Genomic DNA, 20,972 nt, shown 5'->3' with positions numbered 1-20,972 from the left:
CGTTGGTGTTTCTTTTCTGGCTCTAGTCTACAGTGTAATAATTTCCTTAAGACTGTTGAGTGAGCTTCATGGTCAAGCAGGGATTTCAACTCTGTGGTCCATGCCACTACTCCAGCCGCCCCAACTCGCACTTGTTCCCAAGGCTTCTTGTCTAAGATCAGCGAATTTCAACCAGTGTGCCATGAAAGGTTCGCAGGTGTGCCACGAGAGTTTGGAGCGCTGTGGTTAAAAATCGGCAAAAGACTTTTCTGGGTTCTGCAACTCTGTTTCTAGGGCAACTGTCTGTAGTAACAACTTTCCCTCTTTCTCCACCAGCTCTCTGACAGACAATTCGTTACTATAGATGGTTGCCCTAAAAATAGAGCCCCAGAACGCAGAAGAGTCTCCCGGAAGCTAGAAGTGATGTCACAAGAGGCAAAGACCATAGAGAAAACCATAGAGGTCAGGATGCTGTGAGAAGGAAAATGTTGAAAATTGTGATTATAGACTAACATGTAGAGATTCAGCCTCTGCCCCAAGGAGATTACAATCTTATTCCAGAAGATAAAATAGTTGTCTTAGATATATCTGAGTTCCTCTCTTCCTGCCCTCCCCATTTAGGCTTGTCCTTGGGATGTGTCCGAACTAAGGAGGGGTGGCCCCATTGCTGTCAGATGATCTTTTGGAAAGGATGGCCTCCCCTAACCAGTTCTGTGACGAGATCACCCGTGACTGCTTGACAAACTTTCAGTTCATCGGCCAAGGGGCCTTTGGGACTATCCACCAGGCTCGGCATCAAGACTGGGGGATTGATGTTGCTGTGAAGATCCTCAACAGGTATGTTGGGTGGTTGGAGATCGGGGTGTGTGTGTGTGTGTGTGTGTGTGTGTGTGTGTGTGTGTGTGTGTGCATGAGTCAGAAGGAGGCGAGAGAACTGGAGATATTAAAGGAGCGGAATTATGGAGTTTGCTATTTATGCCTTGCCTTTCTTTCATCCTGGGATTTGAGGCAGCAGATGGGGTCCCCCAGTGCTCTCCCAACCAGCCCTAGACCTGACCAGCCCCAGCTAGTTATTGCATGTGCTCTGAGATAGGAATTGCTGGCCCAACCAGACTGAGCTCCTAGCATGTTGGGAGAGATGGCATAGGATGTTTTCAGGCCAAAGCAGGGCAAATGCCATCTTTTGCATGGCAGCTAGCAATGGAGTCCTCTTTCTTGCCTGACTTAGAAATTTGTGTTGAGGTCAGGATACACATCATGAACTGACATTCTTGGACCATTTCATGCAAAGAGGTTTCCTAACTTGTCTTCTGAGTCTCCCTGTAGCCTCCTCCCCCCTCTCATTATGGGATGCTGTTCAGGACCCAGATCCAGGAGCTATTCCAAGACTGTGTCCTGATCACAGAGAGAGCCAAAGGCAAGAGCAACACACAGTTTGAACTTTTCGGATTGAATCCAAAAGCTGCACCTGCCCATTTCACTCTTGGTCCTGCAGCTCTGTGGTGGAAACCTCCCTCTTCCTGGCCTTATCAGTTAAGGTCAGGAAGAGACCTGGTAGCTGAGTTCATTACAGAAGTGCAATAAGGACCTCTTTGGCCCCGACAATGTGCTGTGGAAAGTGTTTTATCCTGCGCATCCACCAAGGAGCTCAGGGTGGCTTGCATGAGCTCAAGGTGCTTGGAGTGCTGTGGAATGATCAGATCATGTCCCTCTCCTGCAAAAGGAAGTGGATGGCATTGGGTGATAAACTGCCAGACTCTTTATCCTAAATACTTGGGCCTCCAGTCTCACATTCAGAGCACATCAGCTCCTCTCTTCGTCTTCCTTGTGGAGGCAAGGCAATTTGGTGGCTGGATAAGGCAGGCCTACCAGACTGCAGCTGTGTATAAGCAAATGTAAGCATACCTGTCAGACAATGGGGCAAGGACCAATCAGGGCAAATCATTGCACAGAACAAGGAGAGATGGGAAAAGCTAATGCAGTCCCCACCCAGGATGATGCAATGACATTCCTCAGGGATGGGGTCATGGCCTTTCCCATTGGCTGACAGGAGTATAAATGGCCAACAAGCACACTCTACTGGGTGAGTTGTAGGAGTGAGTTGCTGCATGAATCTCTGCTGGATGGATACCTGATTTACTGACTACTTGGACTGTTTGCTGGACTGCCTCTGCTTGCTGATTTTTGGAACTGCCTTCTACCTGTAAATACTGCCTGTAAATAGACTCTGGTGTTGGTACTTCCCTGGGTCTTGCCTCCTTTTTTTGGCGTTCTTCCCTGTGCTCTGAGCACCACACACTGCAGCTGCCGGTTTGCGCTTCTGCTATCTCTGTGTTTTGCCCAATTATCTCTAACAAAGCCAATGGGGAGATCTCTCTTGGCACTCTAGTTTGGGCAGGTTCTATGACCCCAAAGCCCCTTGACAAATCGGCCTGTCTATGAAGTGGCAGGAAACCGTCTGGAAGAGCAAAGTTGGAGTGGCAGAAAACTGTTGAAACCCCAGCCTGCCTGCCTAGCTGCTGCCCTTTACAGCCTGCTGCACCCTTGGGTGCTCTGATCCTCTTTTGGCTGACCAGGAGTGGGTCAGCAATCGATAGTCATCATGGCATCAGTGCTGCTGGAGGAAGAAGGGGAAAGGGTGGAGGGAAGCTGCCACAACTCCAGATCACCCCTGCCTACCCATCGGGTGCTTATGAAGCCTTCAGTGGGCAAGGAGGGGAGATCTGGAACCTGCCTTCTCTTCCTTTCCTCTAATTTACCAGGAGCTTGGCATACACTTTCCATCCTCCACAGCACTCCTGTTTAGAATTCCGGGAACCCAGCTTGCTCCACTCCCAGAACACTCAGCTCCTGTTAATTCAAAAAGGGAGTGGCACGGAGGACAGAGGTTGCACACCAAGCTCTAGCTAAGTGAGAGGGAAGGGGGAGGGGTCCCTTTCTCTCACCCGTACAAATTGGTGGGGGATTTGGGCAGTGAGAGAAACAGGCAGCCCCTGCCTCCCAGGCTGAGGCAGGCATTGTTACAGACATAGCAATGTCAATCAGTCTTTCCCTTTTCTTCTGCTTCCCTCTTCTTTGATTCTGTCTTCCATCATCCTGCAGTGATACGGCTTGCACTCGTGAGGAACTCCTGAATGAAGCCCGCGCCATGGACAAGGCGCGTTTCACCTACGTTGTGCGTCTCTTTGGACTCTTTGTGGACAAAGTGCCAACAGCCACCAAGGCGGGGAACTTGGGCGGTGCTATGCCCAGACTGGGCTTGGTGATGGAGTTCATGGAGAACGGCAGCCTGGCCAGTCTACAGTCCAGGGTCCCTTTAGTGCCCTGGGCCCTGCGTCTCCGTGTCCTCCACGAAGTGGCACTGGGGATGAATTTCCTGCATAGCCTCAAACCTCCGGTGTTGCACCTTGACCTCAAGCCTAGCAACGTTCTCTTGGATGCGGAGCTGCATATCCGGGTGAGCTATATGGACCCCTGGTCTTTACTTGGGGGTCGATTTGGAGTCCTAAAAGTGTCTGTGGGGATCATCTATATCTGGGCCACAAAGTTCTGGGTAGTGTTTTTTAATCTATGGATGATTTTCAGACTTTCAGGGAACTCCTTTGACTTGTGTGCGAGCTGAACTCTTGCACACTGCAAAGGATTCTGGGACACTGACAAGGTCTGTTGAGTCTTACAGTTATGGCTTGTTGGTTGCCAATTAATTCCTGATATTGTTTCCCTGCCCTTCTTCCAAAAAGCTCCTGGCCATGTATGTGCTCCTTCCTCCCCCCCCCCCTTTTTAGGCTTGCCACAGTCTTTAAGATGCAAGAAAGTCACAGATCCAGAACAACCTAGTGAGCTTCATAGCTAAGAGGGAATTTAACCCATGTCTTCCCATTCAAAGTCCAGCACTGTAACTACTGTATCGTTTTCAGCTTTCTCATGCAACTGCCCATTGCAGCCAGGGCTGGTAACTTCCCAAGAGACCCTTGGGAAGCCGTTGAGAGCTTAGCGCCTGGGGCACCCAGAGCGGATGCTTGCTTTGATCAAGCAACTAGTGGGTGCCAGCTGGATGGCCTCCTCTCCATACCAAGGCAGAAGACATAGAAGGTGCTCCAGCTCTCTGATGTAACCTTGGCACAAACATTGCCATGTTCCAAGCAGGTACAGTGTTCATCAGTACAGTGTTGATTTGCTTGCTGATGTGCCTGAGCCCGTATCAGTCTCTCACTGTTCCAACTCTGTTCAGGTGGCTGATTTTGGGCTGTCCAAATGCAAGCGGGGGACTTCTCGTCGCAGTCTCAGCCACGGGGAAGGAGACGGATATGGCGGGACGCTGGAATATATGCCCCCGGAGGCCTTCACGGATATGAACTACAAGCCGTCCACAGGCGCAGATGTCTATAGGTCAGTGGTTCTCAAGCTTTTTAGCACCAGGGCCCACTTTTTAGAATGACAATCTGTCAGGACCCACCAGAAGTGATGTCATTAACCAGGGAGTGGTGTCATGACTGGAAGTGACATAATCAATTTAGGCTTCAAACCTAAACTGTGATCAGCCAAATGTCCGATTACACAGCCCTCCCCCCTTTCCAGCATCCCACCTTCCCACCCATTCAGGGCAAAGCACCAGGCCTCTCTCCCACTGGGAGTCCACCCTGCCCAGCAGCTCTTTACCCTGTATTTTCAGCTCTGTATTTTTAATGGCTGCTGAGCTAGGTGCTACGCAACCCACCTGAAATTGGTAGTTGGCAACCTTCAGTCTCAAAAGGCTATGGTATAAGCCTACAGCACCCGGTATTCCCAGGTGGTCTCCCATCCAAGTACTAACCAGGCCTGACCCTGCTTAGCTTCCAAGATCAGACGAGATCAGGCATGTGCAGGGTAAGAATTGCTGTTGCTGTAGGTGAAGAGAGCAGCATGGCTTCAACCGTGCACTGGACACACTGCAGTTATATAAGCACAGTCAAGCTGTGAAAAGCCTACAATGCCCCACAGTCCCAGTGCCCTGTTGGAAACCACTATGGAGGAGCAGAAACACATTGTGGATCCAATAGCCCTGCTGGGCTGGGATCCATTGCCTTAGTGGTGACAATAGTCCGTTGGTACCCAACCTCTAAATGCTACAACCCCTTTGAGGCATGTTATCCTTATCCCGAGAAACTCGGGAGGAGGAGCCAGGAATGGAACAGGAGCCAGCCTGGAAAAGCCAGGATGATGTAGTGGTTTGGGAGTTGGACTCAGACTTGGAAGATCCAGGTTCAAATCCCTGCTCAGCTGCCTGGATGAACTTGGGCTAGTCACTATCTCTTGGCCTTACCTACCTCACAGGGTTGTTGTGAGGACAAAAGGAGGGGCAGAACTATGTACCCCATCCTGAGCTCTTTGGAGCAAGTATAAAAATGTGAGAGATTAACAAGCAAGGAAGCGAATAAACAAATAAATAAAATGCTGATCTATGGGAAGAAGGACAATCTCTGTAGGGGATTACTTTGCTGTGACCCTAATTCACGCCCTTCTCCCTTTTCAGTTATGGGATCCTGATGTGGTCATTGCTAACTGGCGAAGAACCATATCCACGTGAGTGCTGCAATTTTTCCAGTGGTTTTATTTCTGCCTTGCAGACTACTGGGAATATATTGAATGGGGACAGGGGCCAGAGAATCATCAGGAGGAAAGGTAACCCTTGCTTTTCCAAATGCATCCAGCAGAGGGCTGCAAAGGTATTTCTCAAGTTCCACCCAGTGACCAAACAGCATTCCTGAGATCATATATCTGCTTTGTGTAATTGTATAAGTGGCTTACTTAAAAGAATTCTGGGATTTGTAGTTTGCTAAGTGTTCTGAGAATTTTGTTCAAGATCCAGGTAGTTCACAGAACTATAATTCCTTGGGGAGAGGGAATAACTTTTACATTGGTTTAAATATGTAGAGTAGATATGCCCCAAAGGCTGATGTAGACAGATCAGTGGATGCCTTTCAACACTTGCTATTTTGGCTCTGCCATTTTCATGAAGCCAATATCAATAGCAACTGATGAACTCAATGTGATGTAGACAGAACATCTCATCTTCTCCCAAGCCCTCTTCTCCCTCTCCATTGACAGTGACTCCATTCATGCTGTTGAGGATGTGTCTCACTGTCTTGGCTTCGTCTTTTACTCCTTTTTCTTTTTCATTCCCCACATTCAATGCATCACTACATTATGTTCCTCAGTAACAGCAATTTTCAACATTTTACTGCTCACAGCACACTGGTCTTCACCTCTCTTGATGTCACTTTTGACTTCCAGGACTCTCTTTTGGGTTCTGCAGCTCTGTTTCTAGTGCAACTATCTTCCTCCGCTGGTAGTGTGGTCTACTTGAGGGACGGACAATTCATTATTACAGACGTTTGCCCTAAAAATTTACCCCTAGACATTTACCCCTGCTAATTGGGTAAGAGGCACTTTTTCAAGTGGGTGCTCCTCTTTTTAGCAGGGGGAGAGTAACTGGCCCACCTCACCCCAGCAGTGTCTGTTCTAGTGGCTGTCTGCTGGTGTTCTTTTTGCATCTTTTTAGATTGTGAGCCCTTTTGGGACAGGGAGCCATTTAGTTGTTTGATTTTTCTCTGTAAACTGCTTTGTGAACTTTTAGTTGAAAAGCGGAAGATAAATACTGTTAATATTAATTAATAATAGAAACAGAGGCACAGAACCTGGAAGAGTTTTTCATCAATTTTCAACCACTGTTCTCCAAACATCCCTCCTCAGACATCCACCCAAGCAACATGAGCTCCCTCATCAAAATTCACATCCCTCAAGGCCAAAGGCCAAGTACCGAGGAACTGGAGAAGAGGATACACGAAGTACGGAAACTGGAAGAGATGATCAGACTCATGAAATGGTGCTGGCATAATGAAAAGGCCCGGAGGCCATCTTTCCGAGGTAAGCACAGCACTTTCCCCCCTGGAGGCAGGATTGGCCTGTACTAGAATGTTTGGTAGGAATGTGCTAGGATTGCAAAATGAAACAGGAAAGGCTTCCTAATGTGTTGCTGGAAGCAAGAGCAGGCAATTTGGAATTTGAAAGCCCAGAAAGAAATTTGGAGGGAGAGGATTTGGGAAGCATCCCTACCCCAGAACTGTGGAGTGGAGTTCTGAGATTTCTGGTGCGGGATGGGGTAGGAAAGCCGTCGTCTCTTGTTCATGAGAACACTGTGTGATGCAGGCTCTGGAGTGAGACCCTGACACTCCCTGACCTGTGTTGACTACCCAATGCAACTCACTCTGTTGCTGTTCTTGGGGTTGGGAATGCTGTCAAGAACCAGAACCATGTGTCATGTCTATTTTTTAAAATCCTATTTATTAGAAATATAAAAACTACATCGAGTAAATTTTCTTATTCTAATAGCTCCCAATACCAAGAATTTTTTTTTCAACTAAGGAAAAAAAGTCAGCACAATATTCAAGGGAAAAAGGCAGAAAAACCTTATTTCCTAAACAGTCCATATACAGCCATCTGGAGTCCTTCTTCATCCAAAATAAGTTGTTAGCAGAAGTAGTAATTGCCTGCTAGTGAAAGTGAACATAATTATTGAGTTACTTAAAAAGTTATCCCAGTTGTCTAAAAACGGACTCATTGCACATCATTTTCCATATGCCCTGACCTTGTATGATTAGACACTTCCATGAAGGGGAGGCTCTGAGGTTTGGTCCTCTTAGCTAGGAACGCCAAGTTGTCAGTGGTCTTGGAGGTGTTGGCGACCCTTGGGAGTGTACCATATGAACTGGGCCTTGGTTAGGATGGAATTGGAGTTGGAGCACATGGAATGTGTTTTCACTGCTGACCTTACAAGGGTTTTTCAGCCTCTCTTGTGTCATTGGCGCACACGTGTGAATGACCACCTGTGGTGTGTTCTCGGATGTACGAAAACCCAGTTTGTACAGGCATTGAAGTCCCTGCAGGAAGACAAATGTACAACAGCTTCATTTTTGTTTCCAATTTTGCTCAGACTGCAGCCAGGAGACAGAAGGTGTATTTTCTTCTTACAAACCGGAGATAATGGCTGCTGTTCGAGAAGTCCAGGATATTTTGGTAAGAAGAAAGTCAGTCAATTTCTGTTGCACTCTTGCAGCCAGCCACAGAGTGGCAGTAGTGCCCTAGCTATGTCCTACACAGACTCCACTGTGCATGCCACCTTCTCCCTTGATGTATCACAGGGATGGCCAAACTTGCTTAACATCATATGGTTTCTGAGAGCCGCATTATTTAAGAAGCGTTTAAATTCTTAAAGATATTTACTTACCATGAACATGAAACTTAAGTTTCAATCCAGTGGACTCTCATTTTATACCTGGTCAATAATTCTAAAGCTTGAAAATGTCATATTTCTTTCTTTGTGTTAATTGCAATGCAAATCGGAGCTCTGAGAGCTGCACATTATACAGCAAAGAGCTGCATGTGGCTTGCAAGCTGTGGTTTGGCCACCCCTGTTATATCGCTTGAGGCTGGTTCACACTATCCTTTATGCTCTGAACTAGCTCTGTGTGATTATGATTTTGCGCTCGAGCTGCACACAAACTCTAACTCAAGTTCTCAAAGTGTGTGTTGCGGCACTGTGGTGTATTCATTAGGGAGCCACAGGATGTCCCCGGTTGCCCCTCCTACCGGCTATCCTGAATGCCAACATCTTGGATTGCACAAAATCTTGCATGATCCAAGATGGTGTCACTCTAATCTCAGGAGATGTGGTTGCTTCCATCTTGGATTATGTGAGATTCGCAAAATGTGGATGCCGTCATCTTGGTTTATGCAACATTTTGTACCATTGAAGATGGTGTTTCCTGACTGAGCTGATAAGAAGAGTCTGTGGGATCACAGTGACCCTAGTAAGTTTGGGAACAACTCCTCCCCTCCCTTTCCAATTGCTTTCTGTAATTGCAGGAGGCCAATTTAGAAAGTAAGGGATTGTCCTAACTTGGTCCTGATGGGCAATTATTTTGCTGCATGTCTGTATCTTGGTAAAACTGGCTGCACAGTTGACTGTCTCTGGCAAACTCCATGCTGCAGGTCATTCTCAAAGAGCCTGGAAATAAAGCTGCCATTGTATCATGATGCTTGCTTATGTTATGGACACATTTGGAGTGCTGTGTACAGTTTCAGTAAACTTCCCCAAAAAAGATGGAGAAGATGCAGAAAACGGCAGCCAAAATGATCAGGGATTAGAGCACCTTCCATATGAGGAAGGGGAAAACATGTGAGTCTTTGTAGTTTAGAAAAAAGGCAAGTAAAGGGAACATCACAGAAGTTTGTGAAATGTGTTCATGGAGTGAAAAGGAAGTGGGTAGATAATTTTTTCTCCCTGTCTTGTAATCCTAGTACTTGGGGCCATCCAGTGAAGATGCCAGGCAGGAGATTTATGCCAGGCAGTGGTGCTTTCCCCTCAATTTTTTTTGACCTTTGTTTCTTTCTTTCTTCCTCAAAGGTGCGGATGGACAGTTCCCCTGCAACAGAGAGGTCCAGCTCCAGCTCCAGCTCCAGCCTGACACCACTGAGGTCCAGTCCAGCCTCCTGCAGATCCAAATGCTTTCAGTCCCAGTGCTCTGCAAACTCTCCCCCTGGACTAGAGGAGCATTTTGAGACTTTGCGACTACAAGAATCTCCACCCAGACAAAATGGTGAGGGGGTGGCATTTGACACAGCAGGAGCACGAACGGGCTTTGGGGGGCTATAGATCACTTGGCATGACTCAACACAGACCCTTTTTAAATGAATTGGAGCATTGCAATTTACTTGCTTCCATTTAATGACTTAATACCCCATCCCCCATTATTCATTAAAACTCAAAGTGTCTTCCAAGTAATATGTCAAACACATTTTCCAGGGAAATATAAAAGCAGATAAAAATCAGAGTGGGATGGGAAATGCTGCCCTGACTCTGAATTATCTTCATGGTGACTGCCATATCATAGAACCATAGAATACTAGTGATGGAAGGGACCTTGGAGGTCATCTTGTACCGCTGTACACCTGCCCAGTAGGTAATCCGGTTTGGTGCAAGGCAACATTATGACAAGATGTCATAAATATGGCAAACTTGATCAAGCAATCAGAATGAGGACAGTTCTTCCTCTCCTCATAGGAGACTCGTTGGGGGATAGGATGGGACAGAACTGTGAGCACAACTGGCACTGTTTTTAAGTTTGCCCACCACTCCGCCCCTGTTCGCTCCCATGTCCTCCATAATTGGCCAAATATCTCCTAACTTTGCATCCTTTCAATGAGGAAATGGATGTCTGAATTTATTTAGGTCCCACCCTAAAAGAACTGCTTAGGTAGGAGTCGGCAAGTGGGTGAGTTGAGTGGAAGTAGGTTGGCAGTGTAGGCCTGGACAAGACTGCCTCTGAACAGGAAATGACAGGGAAATGTCACCTTGTGGAGATACTTGCTTTTAAATATGGGATCATATAGTCTTATCTCTTTTTCTCTGTCTTTCAGAGGCTGTGCCCATAAAACCTTTTTCCCATATAAAGCAAAAGTGGAAACCTTCCCCCCACTTCCAACGGAGTAGCAGCATGTGTTTTGGGAAGGTAAGGACGCAGTTCTTGAATCAGCCTTTGAGCTTGGGGTGATCAGAGCAGGTCAGCGAGAAGCTGCTGGTATGAACCAGTGGATAGAAAATGCTTGAGATGAGGCTCGCCCAATCATAGGAATAGGTGGTGGTGATGAGATGTCACCTGTACAGAGTTGGGACCTGGAAAAATTTCAACCCAAATGCCAAAGTTGGCTTCTTGAATCTTTGTGCACATGTGTGGGGGCTACATTGCTGTTGTTGGACATAATTCAAGATGGCTCCGCTCATGTCAGCCCATTTCAGAAGGACCGATTATGACCCTGCCTGGATAGACTGGAAGTTTGGGAAGGAAGATTGTAGTGATGGTTGTCTTGAGGGTGTTGGCATAATCTGAGAGGTGGTCCTTATATGCCCCTTGTGTGAATAAAATGCTTGAGGATCTTAGGTATGGTGCCATCTCCATTAACACTAGTGCTCTGCTCTTTAAGGACATCAGTGAGCTACACAACGGAATTCCTCCTCGCCCAGAAGCAAATGTCCAGTCTCGCAGCGGGCCAGGAGGTACTTCTTCCCTGTCTGGGGAGTGGACTCTTTTTCTGTTGCTGGGACTAGAGGGGCAGACAGATGTATGAACATTGAGTGGGGAGCCTCCTACAGATCTACACTTACTACCTTTGGACATGGTGTGGTGTTGGGTTGACCAGGTGGGGCACTTGCCAAGTGCCCATCACCAGGGGGTCCAGCTGACCAGGCTGATCCTGGTCAGAACCCTCAGTAGTAGTGGGAATGGAAGCATCTAGTGTGCCAATGGGATATGCAGAGGGTTGGTTGACTGGCAAAATTGCCCCCCCCCCGTCCCCCAGACCAATGTTCTAAGTCAGGGCTGTCAAACCCATTTCATACAGCAAGCTGAATAGAATTCATGGCAGCTGCTGAGGACTGGAAATGATGTCATTAAGCATGAAGTGACACTATTAAGCAGCTGATGACCAGAAATAAGCACTTTTTCACACCTAGGAACTCATTAGCTGCAAATGAAAGAGAAAATATGCAAACCTTTGATCATATTTTCATGATATGGGAGAGCCCAATTATCGCACGGGCCAGATAAAAAATGTCCATGGGCCGTATCCAGCCCATGGGCCTTATGTTTTACCCCACAATTCTAAATCTTAATAAAATAGAGTAGTTTTTTTTTAAGTAGTCAAATGAATATTTAAATAGACAAGCATGCCAGATTAAAAGGTTTAACAGTGTTATTCTCCTCCCCCCCCCCCCTCAAAAAAAACAAATATTGTGCAGAGGACAAAGTTTAGCTTGGAGCCAGTATCAGTAGGGGGTTAAAGGTGGGGCGCAGCACTGCTTGCTGCACATCAAGAAAACCCACACATGTTCCCAAAGGAAGGTATAAGAACATAAGAGCCCTGCTGGATTGAGCCAAAGGCCCATCTAGTCCAGCTTCTTGTATCTCACAGTGGCCCACCAGATGCCTCAGGCAGCACACAAGAAAACAAGAGACCTGCATCCTGGTGCCCTCCCTTGCATCTGGCATTCAGAGGTAGCCCACTTCTAAAATCAGGAAGTCACACACACCCATCATGGCTTGTAACCTGTGATGGACTTTTCCTCCATAAATCTGTCTTTTAAAGGCACCTAACCAGACAACGTCACCACATCCTGTGGCAAGGAGTTCCATGGATTAATTACATGCTGGGTAAAGAAATATTTTATCCAGGAATTATTTGTCTTCATCCAAGTCTTTCTGATAGTGAGCCGAGTTGCTCATTCACTGAGCTCAGTATTGTGAACTGTGATTGGCAGTGACTTTCTAGGGATCCAGGGAGTTGCCAGGGATTGAGCCTGAATCAGTCCGCAGCCTCTCCCGTCGCCTTCCCCTGCCACCTTTTGGCTATTCTAATCTGAACTATTGCTGCAGTCCCCAGAGTTGTCACTGCACTTCAAGGCACTTAATTTTCCGAGAGGATAAGTGGCTTGGGAGCGTGGAGAATGGTCTAGATCAGGGGTGCCCAAACCCCGGCCCTGGGGCCACTTGTGGCCCTCGAGGCCTCTCAATGTGGCCCTCAGGGAGTCCCCAGTCTCCAATGAACCTCTGGCCCTCCGGAGATTTGTTGGTGCCCGCACTGGCCCGAAGCAACTTCTCTCAGTGTGAGGGCAACTGTTTGACCTCTCGCGTGAGCTGTGGAATGAGGGCTTCCTCCACTGCTTGCTGTTTCATGTCTGTGATGCAGTAGCGGCAGCAAAGGAAAGGCCAGCCTTGCTTTGTGCAAGGCCTTTTATAGGCCTTGATCTATTGCAAGACCTTCATTCATTCATATAAGTTCATCTTTATTTTCCGAGAGGATAAATGGCTTGGGAGCGTGGAGAATGGTCTGGATGAATGGTCTGCCTTCTCTGGAGCAGAAATGCTGGATTTCCACTCCATTGTTACTGGGTGCTTTTCCATTGAGTGAATTTGAACTTAAAAGCATCCAATCCTCCAATCAGAGTTGAAACCAGCAACTCTTAAAGGGGAAGTCACTGCAGGGATAGCGTGAAAAAGTTCTCTGTGAGAGCAGAAGTGGCTCATCTCTTTTCTTTGCTCTTTCTTGAAGAAAGAAAACAACGTCCCCTTTCTGACATTTATCCCTTCACAACGTTCCCACCTTACCATCCTGAATTCTTGTATACACCGCAGGTAAGAGAATTTGGGATGCGGTCCAGCAGTCCTAAATGGTTTGTACAGTTTTTACCAGGGTATAGCCAAAGTTTAGTGATTGGTAGTGGGGACTTGAGGCAGACAATCACGTAAATGACCTCCTCCAGTTGTGTCTCAGTGCTTTTAATGTCTTGCAGCAGCTTGCTCAGCTTGTGCAAACTCAGCTTGCACATTTATATCAAGCTACAAGATGCCTCCCTTGTTACATCCCCACCTGTTATCCCCAGGCTGTTACCCGTTGTTGAAACCTTGACTCTGCTTCTAAATGCCACAACCACTTACTTGATTTATAGCCTGCTTTTCTCCCAAGGAACATATTAAAAATACATACAATGTACAAGATGCATACAACTATAAAATATGTAAAAACAGCATATTACAAGCAAAACAACCAATAAAAACCATTGGGGGAAATGGCTTTTATTGGTTTATATTTTTATCTCACCTTTTTTCCTCTGCTTACCATGCTCTACTGAGGTGAGGCATAGCATGCCTGCTGTGAAATGGACATGCACAATCGAAAAGCAAAAGAAATCTACTTCTTGATTCAGAACTATTGTTTTAATCCTTATGCAAATGTAATCAATGGGCTCGTCAACTAAAATTCATAGCATTAATCAACTGCTTTAACTGGATGATGGCTGCATACATAATTTACGGTGTAGCAGCTTATCATGGTACGTATGCACCAAATGCAATTAGTCTTCTTTCCAAATGGAAATGTGATTACCTGTTGTAATTTTATTCTTATGTTGCTGCTCTTTTGAATTCTTGCTTTGATTTTTGTGCTTTGATTTAGATTGGCTATTTTGGGGACTATGGGTTTTAAAACTGAGTGGAAATTGTCTAAATAAATTTAGCCTTTTGAGGACAGGGAGCAGTGGCGTCACTAGGGATTGCATCACGCAGTGAGGGAGACCAGTGCGTGAGACCCCAGGAGACCCCATGATGAACATGCCTCCCTCCATGATCATGCCTCATGCATGATGAACTGCAGACAGGGCAATCCCCAAGTGGTAGGCATGGTGATGTACCATCGCCCTACCCTCACTGGTTTTTTGGCTATAACTTTTGATGGTTGGCAACCTTCAGTCTCGAAAGACTATGGTTTAAGCCTACAGCACGCAGTATTCTGAGGCGGTCTCCCATCCAAGTACTAACCAGGCCTGGCCCTGCTTAGCTTCCGAGATCAGACGAGATCGGGCATGTGCAGGGTAACAGTGTGATGAACTTTTGATAGAATAGAGATATTTCAGTGTGATTTATTTCATTGCATTCTGCATGAACTTTACACATCGACTGATACATAACATGATGGTATTTTTCAAAAATACCAAGATTTTAAAATGTGGACAAGTAGTGATATTACCCCTCCTATGTATATCACTTGGTGTGGCCCAGACCCCCTAGTGATGGCCACTGGCAGGGAGCCATTTAATTATTTAATTTTGCCTGTAAATTTTGTGAATTTTTTTGTTGTTAAAAAGCAGTTTGTTGTTTGTTCTTGTTATTGACCCTATTCTGTTAAAGAGCTCTTCTTCAGGATATTTTGGAATTGCACTGATTGGCGTCCTTGGAGCAATTCCAAAGGGCAATCTTGAAGAGCCCCTTAACAGCATCGGGGCCACAGAAATTACTACCCACCCAACTACAAAAAGCAGCTTTCCTGGGAACAGATGACATCTTGCAACGATATTTATAACTGCAAAATAGAATAAAAGTCAGGCATCCCAGGTCCATGGGATGGACTTGATGTCTGGATACAACAAACCAGTTGATAACACCTAACTGACCTGATGATGATGATGATGATGATGATGATAAAAAATTGTACATAGAAACATGATGAAATCATCCTCAAATGAGAGTAGATTCGACAAATGACTAACTGCTGGAGCATCACTGAAAACTGTAGTATATTGTCAGTTAAACTTGCCAGTGCAGAAAACAGCTTATATGACAACTTTTTATTAAACCGAGTTTACCGTGCAATTCCTTTTTTCTTCCAGCAGCAGAAATGCCAAAAGAATCTTTGGCCTTTTTAGTGGAAGGGAGACCAGAAACAAAAATGATGGCTGTGTTGGGGAGTATTCAGCCCAGGATCACCTGTCCCTCCCCCCCCCCCCCGCCTTTGAGGCTTAGCTTTTAGAGATCCTGGGGAAAGAGCAGAACCCTGTAGGAGGTTGAACTGCAGCATCTTGCATAGGTATTGACCAGAGACAGAAGAACCCACAAACTGGGATGACTGTCCTTGGAGAAATATGGACAGCTGGAGCAACTGGACTTGGTGACCCTTTCTGCTGAATACAGCAGCCCCCCAGCCATGCACTGTGTTCTGGCCGTCTTCTGTTTTGAAAGCTGCCTCCCCCAAAGGGGCAAAACCAGAAGACAGGCCACATCTTTGCTTGGTGGAGCACCAGTTGCATTGGCCTAGCCTTGCATCATTTTATAGCAGCTGTAGTGCTTGTTAGACAATGATTATTAATTTAGGTCAGGGATGGCCAACGTTCTTATTCTCTGGGCTGGAAGTGTTCCCTCATCTCCTGAATGGTTCAGGCTCTGTTAGGAGGTTTGTATCACTTAGCAGTAATGACAAGTGATCACTGATTGGGCTGGGAAGGGAGAGCACAGATGTGTGTGCTTCTTGAAAGATCTCCAATTGGCATCAAGCCTTTCATGCCTGGATCGAGCCTACTGAGCTTTCTTTCCAGAAGATGCCCTTGATAGTGACACAACCACTTTTGTGTAGCATACCTGCAGATACTCATGACCAGTCAAAGAAGCTCTTCAAATTGGTTTCAGACCTGAGGTCGGGCGAAATGGGAGTGTGATCTGTCAGGTTCTGCCTCTTTAAGGCAGATATGGCTCTCAGGGTTGAGAAGGCAACATGGAAAGACTGGGGGAACCATCAGAGGTTGGGGATAGAGGTCTGTGTGTTTGGTTGGGGTGGTGTGACCTCCTGGGGGACCTGGGAACTTCTAGGCCCACATGAGCTCGGGACAGTTCACAGATAGGCTGTATGTGTGTGACTTTCTTTGTTCCTTCCAAGTCGATTTTTTCCTGTGAGTTGTAAGGAATGAATTAGTTAAGTTACTAGAAGACAGATGGCATATGTTGCCAGTCTCACATACTTACTACTGTCTTCCTATGCTCCATATTCATTCAACCTTGCATTGCTCTTGTCTTCTGTCCCCTCCCCTTTTACGTTTTAGTCATTCTATGTCCCCTACCAAGGAGATACTGGATTAACACCTGGTCATTCATCCTTCCTGCCATCCTTTAATCCTGGATCTCCACAGGGACGTAAGTATCTAACAAAATTATGCCATACTGCAACCAGCTGTGGTCCAATGCAAAGCCATATTACACAACCTTGAACAGTGCCATGTGCAGTGTAACACAAGGCTAACCTGTGGATTATCTCAAGGAGTGTCTTCTCCCAACACACCCAAAACTTGAGATCTTTGGGTGAGGCTAGATTCCATTTTATGGGATTGTTAGATTAGCCTCAACTCGGAGCAGGGCCTTCTCAGTGATAGCCCCAATGCACTGAAATTCCCTTCGAAGAGGAGTTCATACAGACTCCCCCCTACAGTTCTCTTGGAAACATGTAAAAGTCTTCCTTTTTCAGAAAACCTTTCAGGACCGAAACACATTTTCAACATAATTACAGTATTCAGACATACTGTAATTCCCACTGATTTCAGTAAAACATACTCCCAGATAGGCATGTATAGGATTCCAGCCTTTGAAATCCAGGCTTCTGCATACACATATTAGAACTGGAGCATGAACTCTTCCTCGTTCATGGGAAATTGGGCCCCAGACTTTGGAAATGGTTGTGCCTTTGGGGAACAGTGGTAATCCCGGGACCATGGCTGCAAATTGCCACCAGGCTGCCACCCCCCCCATCGGTCATGCCCGCTGCCTCCCATTCAGAGGCCTTCAGTGGGCCAGAGAGACCATGCACGGCTTGCCAACCCTCAGGAGGCCATGTAAGGCCTTCAGAGGAATGAAAAACAGCACTTTTGGTATTTGGTTGAAAACTGTGACTTTTTATGCCCTTATAAGGCCTTCTGAGGACCAGTGAGATCTCCCCAGCCCTCAGAAGGCCTTATAAGGGCATAAGACATACTTCCGGTTTCTTGGAGAAACTGGAAGTGCAGTTTTTCGACCATCCGAAAGCCTTACAAGGCCTTCTGAGGGTTGGGAAGGCTGTGCATGGGCTCTCTGGCCCTCTGAAGACCTCTGGAGAGGAGGCATCGAGTGTGACCAGTGGGGGTGCTGCATGACTGGCAGCTGCCATCGCCCCCTCTAGATATACCAGCCTGGGTCACTTGACCACCTGGACCCACCTACGCATGCCACTGTTGGAGTAAACAAAGAAATTATTTCAGATTTCTAAAATTGGGAGTGGCCAGGAAAAAAATATCTTTCTCCTGATCACCAGAAAAAAAAGACCTGCGAACATTCCACATGAGTATGTTTGTGGGTTAGGACCAGAAAATGTTGTTCCAAAAGTATATTTTGCTTTGCTGAAACTCCACTCTCCTGTTCACCTCTCCCCCATTTGTAGTGTTGGGACACAGTATTTGAAATGCTGGACGGAAAATGCTGGATTTCACAGTTTTAAGATGGAGGTTTGACAGGCAGATGACACCCCTGATAAATTTGGTGAACCATTTAGAGATCACCATTCATGTGCATCATAATTTAAAAGGTAGAAGGGGACAGACCCCTTCTCCAAATAGCTTCTAATAAAATTCAGCATGGGGAGACTACAAAGTAGGAGGAAGAAAGATGGAAGCAAGGGTAGATGGCAAACAGGATATCCATTTTTATTTTAGTTGCACACCTTTGGACTTAGTAGTTCAGGTGCAGTGTAAGAACATAAGAACAGCCCCACCGGATCAGGCCATAGGCCCATCTAGTCCAGCTTCCTGTATCTCACAGCGGCCCAACAAATGCCCCAGGGAGCACACCAGATAACAAGAGACCTGCAAGGCCTCCTGGGAATTGTAGTTAAGAACATAAGAACAGCCCCACCGGATCAGGCCAGAGGCCCATCTAGTCCAGCTTCCTGTATCTCACAGCGGCCCACCAAATGCCCCAGGGAGCACACCAGATAACAAGAGACCTGCAAGGCCTCCTGGGAATTGTAGTTAAGAACATAAGAACAGCCCCACCGGATCAGGCCATAGGCCCATCTAGTCCAGCTTCCTGTATCTCACAGCGGCCCACCAAATGCCCCAGGGAGCACACCAGATAACAAGATACCTGCATCCTGGTGCCCCTCCTTGCATCTGGCATTCTGACATAACCCATTTCTAAAATCAGGAGGTTGGGCATACACATCATGGCTTGTACCCCGTAATGGATTTTTCCTCCAGAAACTTGTCCAATCCCCTTTTAAAGGCATCCAGGCTACACGCCATCACCACATCCTGTGGCAAGGAGTTCCACAGACCGACCGCACACTGAGTAAAGGAATATTTTCTTTTGTCTGTCCTAACTCTCCCAACACTCAATTTTAGTGGATGTCCCCTGGTTCTGGTGTTATGTGAAAGTGTAAAGAGCATCTCCCTTTCCACTCTATCCATCCCCTGCATAATTTTGTATGTCTCAATCATGTCCCCCCTTGTGTAATCAACAAGGGTGCACCCTGATTATACTTTCCTCTCCACTTTCCCCCTAGGGCTAACACCTGGCTGGTTTAGCATTGACCTATTCAATGTTCCAAAAATTGCTCAGGTTTATCTCGTCTTTAACAATATATTAACAAGGTCCATCACTTATACCTGCAATTTGCAACATTTTTCATCTCATGGCACGTCAGCCTCTCCATGGTCTTTGCCTCTTGTGACATCACTTCCATCTTCCGGGAGACTCTTCCGGGTTCCGTGGAGGAGGAAAAGCAACAGACACTTTGTCACTACAGACCGCTGCCCTAGAAACAGATCCACAGAACCTGAGGACCATTTGCAGCACACCAATGTGCCATGGCGCAGTGCTTGAAAATCGCTGGCTTAGGCCTTAAAAAAACAACAACAAAAACCAATAAAAGGTCTCATTTCCCCCACCGACCCTGCCTGATCACAGTCTTTTCTTCTTTCCCAGGTGGTGGCATCCATATCCATGGTCATGGCATCCAGGGGATCCAGGTTGGAGGTGGTAATTTCATGCACATTGAACTCGCTTCCGGAAGCAAACCTCAGAAGAAGAAATAATCAGTTCTGTTCTGCCTATGGATCGTGAACGATTTGTGAACAATTCCATTGTTTCCTGCCTGGAGAGCATCCATTCTAAATTGACATTTCCCCCACCCAGGGCTTTGTTTGTCTTCTTCATGCAACTGCCATAAGAATGTTAAAATTGGTTTGTGGGATCTGGCCAAGAGGACTTCCTTGCTTTCTGAATCCAGCTGGCTCTTTCGAGACAGAATCGTACATCATCCCATAAGAACAGCTTGACTGGATCAGACCATTGGTCCAGTCTTTCCAGGGTCTGACAGCGGTCAGTGATGGCTTTGGAATGAAACACACAAGTCCCCAGGCTAATGGCTGTGACGTTCTTGCATAGAACATTGAAGATGGCTTGCAGGCTGGCATCTGTTTTTCATGGGAGGAGATATTATGAGAATTACAGTGGAGGCACAAGACATGTCTGCACCAACTCTCCCCCCTACACACACACACACACACATTATATGTCTAAGACAACTGGTCAGTCCATACATCATCTCAGGTGGTGCACCTGCTTAAAATGTTGCACATCCAGATTTTTTTTTTTGGGGGGGGGGGTGGAGTTAGTGCCATACTCAAGAGGCAGTAACTGATTTGCAGCATTCTTGGTTACAACTGGAGAATTGTTGCAACCAGCATGACCTTCTGCCAGCTTGCCACTTGCAATAGCAGGGATGGGTGGGTATGTTTGAAATGGCAAACTGGAGCATCTACCTAAGGTAGTGATTCCTAAACTGTGCACCACAGCAACTTAGGGTGCCACAGCAAATGCACAGGGACACCATGGAATGTCCCCAGTGGGCCCTCCTACCACTTTCCTGGGCACTACCATCTTGGATTGTCCAAAATCCTGTGTGAACTAAGATGGCGGCGCCCAAATTTCACAAGATTTGGACACCATAATCTTGAATCGTGTGAGATCTTGCGAGATTTGAGCACTGTCGTCTTGCAGCTCATCAAATTCGGGCGCAGCCACCTTAAATCAAGTGAGAGCTTGTGAGATTTGGGAGCCACCATCTTGGATTGCCCAAGATTTTACGTGATCCAAGATGGTGGTGCCCGGCTAAGCTGGGAAGAAGAGGCTACTGTGACCCCAGTAAATTTGGGAACCACTGACCTAAGGTGGCAAGGTGGAGTGTCGACCTTCTCACTGCATGTAAATGTGCTTAGAGCAGCATGTGGGTCCAAATGCCGAACAAGAAATAATTATTTTTACAGTTAGACATTTCAGGACACATTTTTGTAAGAAAATATTTTTAAAGTGTAAATTTTGAAAGTGTGGGGAAAATCTGGACTAAATTTGCCTTTCTGATTAAAATCTCCCCCCTACAAAATACAGTTGATGTGCAGAATTTGTTCGTTAAAATATCTATATACCGCCACCCAGAAGCTAGATAGGAGCTCAAAGCGGTGTCTAAAGGTACAGTCCTCAAACACCCCCTCAGTCTCTTGTGCCAGCCCAGAGGTGTTGCAAAAGTGCCGTAACGAGTGCTGGAGGCCA

At 46.5% G+C, this 20,972-nt stretch overlaps 1 protein-coding gene and 1 pseudogene across 3 annotated transcripts in view; one reads left to right on the top strand and one right to left on the bottom strand.

Annotated features, from left to right (window-relative positions):
* The window catches only part of LOC136651655 (receptor-interacting serine/threonine-protein kinase 3-like), a 29,306-nt gene extending 8,546 nt beyond the window's left edge, over positions 1–20,760 (top strand). For 2 of the 3 annotated variants that reach the window (XM_066628254.1, XM_066628253.1), the window contains exons 2-13: positions 601–816; positions 3,082–3,436; positions 4,211–4,368; positions 5,492–5,541; positions 6,712–6,885; positions 7,952–8,034; positions 9,425–9,617; positions 10,438–10,529; positions 11,002–11,074; positions 13,126–13,208; positions 16,442–16,532; positions 19,347–20,760. In XM_066628254.1, coding sequence (XP_066484351.1) covers positions 671–816; positions 3,082–3,436; positions 4,211–4,368; positions 5,492–5,541; positions 6,712–6,885; positions 7,952–8,034; positions 9,425–9,617; positions 10,438–10,529; positions 11,002–11,074; positions 13,126–13,208; positions 16,442–16,532; positions 19,347–19,456 — 1,608 coding nt within the window. In that variant the 5' untranslated portion in view covers positions 601–670 and the 3' untranslated portion in view covers positions 19,457–20,760. The remainder of the gene's footprint in view (positions 1–600; positions 817–3,081; positions 3,437–4,210; positions 4,369–5,491; positions 5,542–6,711; positions 6,886–7,951; positions 8,035–9,424; positions 9,618–10,437; positions 10,530–11,001; positions 11,075–13,125; positions 13,209–16,441; positions 16,533–19,346) is intronic. The other variant, XM_066628255.1, reaches the window with a different exon arrangement.
* LOC136655100 (5S ribosomal RNA) lies at positions 4,744–4,863 on the bottom strand (annotated as a pseudogene).
* Positions 20,761–20,972: the final 212 nt, after the last annotated feature.

Source organism: Tiliqua scincoides, chromosome 5, assembly GCF_035046505.1.
Source record: "Tiliqua scincoides isolate rTilSci1 chromosome 5, rTilSci1.hap2, whole genome shotgun sequence".
Lineage (NCBI taxonomy): Eukaryota > Metazoa > Chordata > Lepidosauria > Squamata > Scincidae > Tiliqua > Tiliqua scincoides.
This window is presented reverse-complemented; position numbering and strand designations above follow the sequence as displayed.